The following is a 9,266-nucleotide window of genomic DNA, read 5'->3' as shown; positions in this document are numbered from 1 at the left end:
AGCCGAATTGTAGAGGGATACTCCCACTTTTGTTTTTTTTTGTTTTTCTGATACTCCCACTTTTGAAGCCCCTCAAGTAGGTCTCTCTGCAAGTATGTGGAGTCAGGGTAATACGTAGGCTACTGCTACAGGTAGGTCATAGTGTTGCTCATGAGATGGCTGTACTTTCGTGCATTTGACATTTTTTCCAAGTGACATTTCAGTTTAAAAAAAAAAGAAGAGTTGACATTAACAAAGACAACAGATAAGAGGTTTGGTCGGTGCAACACACGCCTCTGAAGAGTGGAAAACTAAATATAGTCTCTTCAGCAGTTTAAGTCAGTGAGATTCAGAATTACACTTCACATTCACCCAAAATGGCACATAGTGGGATGCCCTTGCCCCGTGACACTTTAAATTCTGTTGCCAAGTTAGAAAATTTGGGACAGGATGTCCTGACCTTTTGGACCCCATGGGTAGCTTTATTTTTCCAAAACAAGTAGTCTCAAAGCGATATAGATATTTCTTTGTGTACAAGGATAACCACAGCTCTTGTACATGCAGCAAAGAGCGTTTGAGCATATCATGGAATGATTGGTCAAAACTGAACTCATTTTACCATACAAACATACAAGGCCTTCACTACCAGTCAAACGTTTAGGCACACAACAGAAACAGTAAGATCAATAATTCAGTATATTACAATATAGCTACTGTAAGCTGTATCTATGGCACGACTAAGGGTTTCCTTTACTTTTACTATCTTCCACATTTTAGAATAATAGTAGATATCAAAACAATAAAAATGAAACATTTGATTTCACTTAAAGAAATGCATACATACATGTACGTAGGCACAAACTTCACTATTTCTATTTATATAAGAAACACATGTCAAACATTTAAGCATAAGCCTTCAGATCAAAATGTCTTTCAGATAATAACATGCATTTCAATCAGGTGTCCAAACATTTGACTGGTACTGTACACATATTTTCCATTTGTTCTTCATGTACCAAGAACTGTTTCAAGAGGAATGCTAAAGGACATTAGATAAAGTGATTGTCAGCTTGTAGTTGGGATATTTGGCCTAATGGTGGGCAACTAAAACAAGGCCTAAAAAACTTCAACAACTTACCCTGAGAACTGTAAGAGTAAGGAGCACAGAGTTGGACAGACTTATAAATAACTATCCTAAAGTATAATTTACTGATTAAGAGGCAACAACAAGCTCTGATCTGAAAACTAGGAAGGTGTTGTCAGCTCGGTGGGTGAATCGAAACTTGCTTTGAGTAGATATTGATAGTGGGTCGTTGTCAGGCTTTGTTTGGGCTTCCTACATGTACTATCCCAGTTACTGCTCGTATCTGTAAATTTAAAACTCTGCTGGTCGCTTACAAGACAGCGACAAAAACGGCTCCTCCTGACCTAAACTCTATCGTCCAGGTCTACACTCCCTCCCGCCCACTACGCTCTGCCAATGAAAGGTGTCTGATCCAACCTTCACAACAGGGTCCTAAGACGCTGACTAAACTCTTGTCCTCTGTCGCCATCCGGTGGTGGAATGAACTTCCAAACTCCATCCGATCTGCAGAGTCCCTCTGGACTTTTAAGAAAAAGCTAAAGACCCAGCTCTTTCATGAATACCTACTAACTAACTTAATGATGATGGTCTCCATATTATTGATGCTGATGACGGTTGTGACGATGATTTTGTTTGATAACGATGATTTATAAGATTAAGATTAATATTAAGATTTACTTTTATTGATAAGATATATTATAAGATGGTTTCTATACTGATTAGAGCTCTCAAGAACTGCCGTCAATGTTGTGCTTTGCCTCTGCAATGCCTGTCAGCACCTGTGTGTCCAATCAGACTTAAATTTGAACGTTTGCACTTACTGACATTGTTCCCTTTTTTTCTAGATCCTTGCTTGTGTTGTACTTACTCTCTGATGTATGTCACTTTGGATAGAAGCGTCTGCTAGGTTAATTGTAGAAATATACACATTTTTCCCCCCTTGCAAAATCAAGTATATTTCAGTTTTAAATCCTGCATACTGTACAAAATGTCACATCTACAGAATGCCAAATGGGATCATTATAAACATGAGTAAACAATAAAAAATAAATCATTTATTTCCAAGCTTTACCAAAATCATTGCAAAATATGTAATACTGAATTTGTTAGCATGTGGAGCATATCACACTATTTCACACTATTCTTCCAAGAAAAATGGATTTGGGGTATATGTTCCTCAAGGACGGCCACTGCACAAAGAAATAGTCTGATATACAGTAAATGATCTTCCCTGTGAGAGACAGTGTCTCTACTCGGCAAACGCTTTCAACATAAACGATCAGGACTTTCTTCATTCCCAGAATTCCAAGCAGGAGTCCAGCCACGCACAGGGGAACACAGGTCCCTGGGCCATTACAGAGCACCTGAAACAACACACAATTAAACAAGGGGATGAGCACATTTCTAAGAAGTGACACAAACCTGCTTTTTCTTGAGCCTCTAAGAAAGCAGCATTCAGGGGCTGTTGATGAAAATGGTGAAAAGCCAAAATCTGAGATGAATACCATTTTAATCCCTGTGTATCTAGTGTAGAGACAGATCATACACTGATTTGTTTAACTAACTAATTCTCAATTCAATTTCACATTTAATTCAATGAGCTTCATTGGCATGAATTTGTAAATACATTGCCAAAGCATGTCACATTTATTTATTTGGAAGACGTGTACCCAATAATGTCTGTTTTTTAAATGCATGGAGAGGATCGAGAATCTCCGACAATGTGAAATAAAATCCCTCTTTTGCTTGACTGCTTACAGCTCATGTCCAGTCTTTTATAAGGGGTCATCATAGGAAGCCATTGGTGATTTGAGAGTGATGTATTCATTAAGCTAAACAGCGCTGAGCTGAGCTGAGCTGTTGCAGAACACTCAGAGAGAAGAAATCTGTCAAATACAAGGTCTGGTAGATTCAAGAGGTGAAGAGCACAGACACCGGCATTATGTGTGTGAGTTATAAGCAACTGACTTGGATGGAAAAAGCCTAAGAGCTCAAAGAGGCTCGGGGAGTTGAAGGGGTTTGGATTAATAGAAAACCAGACTGAACTGCTTTCGAGTCTGGAGAAGTCATCATACAGTCCACAGTACAGACAGCGACACTCTTACACTCTCTCCAGAATGCTCTGGAAACTGCGTTGCCCTGCACTCTGCATTCACACAGTAGAACAGTTGGGCTCAACAATAGACAGAACGTAGTTTGGTGGCTGCATATAAACACATGTTTAACAGTAAGTAGATTTTTACAATGCATCTTTATTGTTCATGATACCCTGCTTCAAATTGATCTCTTCAAGCAAACTCTTTTCCATGGAACACATTTTTTAAAAGTCATTTTTTGGGCCTTTTTGTCTTTATTGGACAGCTGTTGAGAAGGAGAGAGTGGGGGACGACATGCAGCAAAGGGCCGAGGTGGGATTTTAACCCACAGCCGCTGTGATGGGACTATAGCCTCCGTACATGAGGCGCATGAAATAAGCAAAGGCATAGGCAAGTCATAGGCCCTACTGGAACATTCCTTGCATGACTACACCGGCACGCAAGTCCCCGCTTTGTTTCAAACCACCACTCCCAATCAGACCCGCCGGAGGGTTCGACTGGACAGACAAACCGAATGAACAATCACTGGTCTAGAATCTGCACTCAACTGTTAAACATACAGCTTACACATGACCGGAAGAAAAACTCACCGTTCAGTCTCTGCCAAATCCAACATATTCTACTTTATACTGAAGAAATAGTTCCAGTGTTGGGTGAGGTGTGAAGTGTTTTTACCCAGTGGATGAACGACTCTCCAAAACTGAACTTGTGTAAAGCTCTGAATAATAATAGTAACCGTGTCAAAAGCTTTTTCTGCATCTAATGATACACGATTATGGTTTTGTTGTTTTTGTTGTGATATGTTGATTCGATTGAAAAGCCTGCAGATGTTATCTGAAGCCGGTCTGTTTTTGATAAAGCCTGTTAGGTCGGGGTGAATTATCATTGGAATGTCGGCCTCTATTCTTGTTGCTACTGTTTTTGTGATGAGTTTAAGATCATTGTTGATTAGTGAGAGGGGACAGTAGCTAACAGCATAGTCTTGTTAAATGTTTGATTTTTGTCTCCTGATTTTGTCAAAATTTCCTGTTTTTTCCTCATGTGATGAATATGAAATTATCATTACTCTTACTACTGTTTTGCCTGTTTCCTATAAACGTGATGGTGAGTCGGACCGCCCCACTCTCTCCTGATCAATGGGAAGAAATCGGGATTTTCTACAAGCGATGTGTTAAAGCACCATCTTGGTGGGAGGCTTGATATGTGTGCGTCAATGTTTATTCACAGGGAGACAGGAGCGTGATCACTGATTATGATTGGATGAATTGTATTTTCTCTGATGTGTTTGGGGAGTGAATGACTACATGACTCTGAGACTGCGCTTCTTGTGAACAAAAGATGATTTAAAGCCGTGCGTAATACGACATGAGGAAACCGTGTTTGAATGAGGTAAGACAAAAATGGATGTGGAAAAAAAATAACTCGAGTTCCACAAAAAGGAGCATCGTATACACTTCATAAAGATAATCTGATCTGAATGCTACAAAGCTCAGTTATGATATACTTCTCCTGTTACTGAGTGAAAACCTTTCACTTTCAGAATCTAGGCAGATTGACCAATTCTCTCTCTGTCTGCTGGAAACATACCAGTTAAGCTGTCCCTATTAAATCCCACTATCATTTGTTCTCTCCAACTGTTTGGGATAGCGTATTGATCTTAAGCAGCCAAGAAAAAAAGTCATTTAAATCAGAATAAAAGCCTGACATGACTTAGAGGAGGTGACTTACTTGATACGCCGACCTTCACTCCCAAACCTTGTTCTAAATCACTAAAACAAGTTGTTAGACAAACGCAGTGGATACAGGAGAAATGTGTAAGCATGGACTGAGTCCAGAGGGATATCTCCAACCACACACTCACTATCGTTGATGTGTTTGTCTTCATTGAAAGCTGATTTGCACAGCTGCCCAACACAAACCACTTCCTGTAAATTGTATGTGTCCTGTCCTTTTATTAGACCTGACAGCTGGTGCAAGGTTTGCACAGGGTTCACACTCTACTGTCGAAAAGTAGATCATCAGTAGATCATTTTTGAAGACATTTTCAGTGACAATTGAGCTGCTTTGATGGCTGCCATGACAGGAACGCATTGTGCACATTGTGACCAAACATGCTAATCAATTTAACATCATTTAATTGTTTAAAACAAGTTATTATTAACAACAAAGTTATTCTATACACCTAATATAAGTTAGCAGCCAGCCTCATATTTTTACATTTGAAACGTAGTATTCTTACATTATTTTAAGTTTTGGCCACTACAGTTATAAGGTAACCTTTATGTAATCCATCCTGCAGGAGCTCCTGATGTGAGTTGGAGGTGTTTGCAGTGTGTAGACAATTGGTAACACTGTCCTTAAACTACCTTCACTATTTGATATGATCCTTAACATGAACTGAATATGATTTAGCCCTTTCAGATGACAAGGTCCTCTTTTATGAAATAAGGAGAATGTTTGAATAATTTTCCAGGATAGCCAAAGATTCCCCAGGGCATTTAGTTTTTCCTCATGCGTTATCCATGACTAGAAAATTGGTCAACTATTTTCCAGGAACCATGAGAACTTCTTTAGTACAATTGTTCTTGGTCCACTTCCATGTACAGTTGAATGCATTTTATAAATGTCAAGACCTTTATTGCAGGTTTACCAAGACATTTATTAAATTCTGTTGTATATAGAGAGAGCTCTCTCTCTCTCTCTCTCTCCCTCTCTCTCTCTCTGCTTCTTGTTTTGAAGTGATTCATAATAAAATCCTTTTTTTTTCCAATTTCCAAATTGTAATGACAGGAGGATGTAGTAGAATTACATCTTGTTCTGTTCTAGTACAGAGTAATGTGTAAAAACAGCTACTAACTGCTCTCTAGGTCCACTTACCATGTCAGGTCTGAGTCTGAAAACTAGTGGGAAGGAATACCGCAGGGCGTTCAGAGTGCTGATAACAGAGGAACCCCAAGACTGATGCACCTCCCGGCTCCGTGGTATCCGACAGATGGTGAACTGGAAAAAGGGAACAAGTCATTAGAGGCACAAAAAACTACTGTATGATATTTTTTATACAGAGCCCACACACTTTTGAACTATGCTTCTACAATACAGCAAAGCTCCAGTTTGCCCAAATGACTAAAAAATAGAATCCATTCTGAAATATTTGGTTCGATTTATGCCTCCATCTCATTACAATGGATCTGGATGAAAAGTCAATTTCAGTGCTAGAGGTCTTAAAAAATCCATCTGTGAACTAACCAAGTAGTTTTGTTGCTCAGTGGTTTTGGTTAGGATTGAAACTGTTTTGCTTAGATCATTTAAATGATAATACAACACAACAATAAATCAACATGGACTTTTAAAAAGATCACAAAGCAAACTAGTCATAAAACCCTCAAGGCAACACCAAACAAAAAAAAACATGATTCTGTCCAAAACACATTTACAGCTTCAATGATTATTCTAGAAATGATAGAATAGACGTGTGCAGACATGTATGTAAATTTATATAACAGTTAGTCCTAAACAAGTCATTTTACTGGACAAGAGGCTTTCCATGAGGGCAGAGACTACATAACCAGTGAGGTTTCATCCATGAGTAAATGTGCCTTAGCCAATAGCCAGTGATGAATGTAGGAATGGGTTCATTTACATACATCAGCCCAAATAACGCCATCTCACCTGGTCAAACTATCCAGCTGCAGCCCCAGAGCACAAGCCCCTGGTGCGACAGATTTGAGTAATGACCTTTGGTAATGATTAGATGTTGAAGCTATCCACAACATAGAGCTAACGTTGCTGTGTGTACTTTAAAAGCTGCTATGATATTTAATCCCTCTTTCATTTCATTCACACCGTCTATTTGCCTGAAGTATTTGTACATTATTGAACTTTGAATAAAGTTGGTTGAAAAAAAAAAAGATAGAGCTATCGTAAGCATTCAGAAACAACAAGAGAAGAAGTTGATAAATTCTACATATTGATGCTCATATTGAACATCATTAAGAATCCTGAGTTTACAAACACCTGTACAAAGACACATTGTAAAGTTACAACAGCAAAAAACAGCGTTGATGAATGTAACTGATACAAGTTATATTTAGCAAAAAGCTGATGTGCAATAGGTGAATTCATAAAAAGTATGTTAACATTAAGAAAGCATATTTTGCCCCCCGAGGTGATGACGATTCTGACGTCAAGTCGTTAAGTGGGACACCTGATTCTTTTCCGAGTTTCTGACTTGAGCAGGTGTTCGTGTGCATTTAAAAACTTGTTTTTCCAGTCTTTCCCACACAACATGAACGCAGCATAAATCCCTTCTTTCCATAAACCTTGTGTGCTTGTTTCTCTCATGATATCTGGCAACACTGCTTTTCAATCTGTTTGACTTCCTGATAAGGCTTCAAGAGTGCCTTGGCGTTGTTCTTTGTTTTTTTACCTGTGACTCTTTTGAATGTTGTTTGGAGCTTTCAAAGGTGTTGATTTTCTCCTCGCTCATCCTGTCAGTATCCGCAATGACGTAGTGCCGAGGTGTATAAGCTTCAGACAGGCACTCCATAAGCCGCAGGATTTCTGTGGTGTGACCACCTGCAAGACACACAAGACACACAAGACACATGGTAAATAGGGCTGGGCGATACATCCAGTTTTCAAGATGTATATCGATATTTTTTTACACAAGATATTGGGTAAGACAATATCGTTAATATGGTTAAAGTTAATTATCTGAATGACTATACAGTTAAATCAGCTAATAATTTTTAGGACCACAGCCAGAGACATGAGGAATAAGAATCCATTGAAAGTTCCTTGTCGCCTGTCACAGATTTTTCAAAATAAAATAATCAAAATGACTAAAATATCAAAGTCTCTAAATGCAATTTGAGCAGACTTTACGTTTAATTATCTCAAAAAGTAGACAATAAAATCTGCTAAAAAACAAAATAAAAAATGATCAGGACTACAGCCAGGTGCGTGAGGAATAAGAATCCATCGAAAGTTTATTGTCACCTGTCACAGATTTTTCAAAATAAAATCATCAAAATGACTAAAATATCAAAGTGTGATAATGCAATTTTAATTATTTAAAAAACTATACAGTAAAATATGCTGTAAATTCTACATGCATCTTTTCTCTCGCTGGCTTGACCGAGGTTTGACAGTCTGAGATGTTACACATCATTACCGTCGATGCTAAGACAGACGGTAGAGATGAACTTCAGACCGTATTCGCTTTACTTGATATTGTACCCAATTATTAAAAATGGTCCAGCAATTCGTGTAGTATAATGTTTTTACATGTAGGATAGTCAGAAATCTAGACCGAAGTTTTGACCCCGTTAAGCTCCGTGAGGATAGAAAAGCAACACTTGAGAGATACTGTGTAAGCCACCTTACCAGATCCAGCAACCACGAGAACTGTGACTGCACCTTTAGCTCCAGGATGATAGCTTGATCCATTCTTCACGACAACATATAACCGGATAATAATTAGAAAAGTTATTAGTAAAACAGCAAGCGCTACTCCTACCAGGAAGGACATGACGACTACGGCAGCTCTGTAGGACCAAACTTGAAGGCTGCGCTTTTTTTGTCTGTTTTTTTTTTTTTTCCCTTCTCTGCTTCTCAAGCTGCGTTCAAACACCCTCAATATCGCACGAAGCACATAGGCTGAATACGAAATCCCTCAATTTCACAACAATTGCTACTATTATTGTGTTGGGAGTAGGAAGTTAGGTTATTTAGTGCATTTCGGACAAAACCCGTAAAAAAAAACAGTAAAAAAGAGTCTGTAGGCTTGCTTCTTTACCAAGAAACCAGCCGCAGTTGTGGACAGAGGTAGTGAACATATATCATTTGTTGAATGAGTTTTGGACTTTATGTTTGCAACATTGTAACAGTGTTAAATTGAAACAATTTTTTTAGACAGACTTTAATGACATGGTTAAACTAGTTCCTTTAAATTATAAAAATGTTTAGCTCTGGCACAAACAGACTATCTTAGAGCTGTTAAATAACCAGTGGCGACTCTGTAGTCTTATGGAGCCCTTGGCACAAATCATTTGTGGGGCCCTGCACCCAAGGTTCATCACCATTATGGGTCCAGATGCTTACTCCTC

The 9,266-nt window shown here is 38.6% G+C and overlaps 1 protein-coding gene across 1 annotated transcript; it reads right to left on the bottom strand.

Annotated features, from left to right (window-relative positions):
• Window positions 1-432: 432 nt before the first annotated feature.
• On the bottom strand, window positions 433-8,723 carry alg14 (ALG14 UDP-N-acetylglucosaminyltransferase subunit). Its single transcript, XM_020638602.3, has 4 exons — window positions 8,545-8,723; window positions 7,586-7,734; window positions 6,037-6,159; window positions 433-2,427 (listed from the first exon to the last, which is right to left on the bottom strand). Exons 1-4 carry the CDS (start codon window positions 8,687-8,689, stop codon window positions 2,197-2,199), a joined length of 648 nt encoding a protein of 215 aa, XP_020494258.1. The 5' UTR covers window positions 8,690-8,723; the 3' UTR covers window positions 433-2,196.
• Window positions 8,724-9,266: the final 543 nt, after the last annotated feature.

The sequence above is a fragment of the Labrus bergylta genome, chromosome 20, assembly GCF_963930695.1.
Source record: "Labrus bergylta chromosome 20, fLabBer1.1, whole genome shotgun sequence".
Classification (NCBI taxonomy): domain Eukaryota; kingdom Metazoa; phylum Chordata; class Actinopteri; order Labriformes; family Labridae; genus Labrus; species Labrus bergylta.
Note: the sequence above shows the minus strand (reverse complement) of the source record. Positions and strands in the feature narration are given on the sequence as shown.

Bases quoted from the DNA above. Each gene is read 5' to 3' on its own strand.
- alg14 (XM_020638602.3), bottom strand. From the start codon at position 8,689: ATGTCCTTCCTGGTAGGAGTAGCGCTTGCTGTTTTACTAATAACTTTT. The intron at 6,160-7,585 runs GTAAAAAAACAA...CCCTTTTTCCAG, and splicing joins AACATTCAAAAGAGTCACAG to TTCACCATCTGTCGGATACC. The intron at 2,428-6,036 runs GTAAGTGGACCT...GTGTTGTTTCAG, and splicing joins TCAGACTCAGACCTGACATG to GTGCTCTGTAATGGCCCAGG.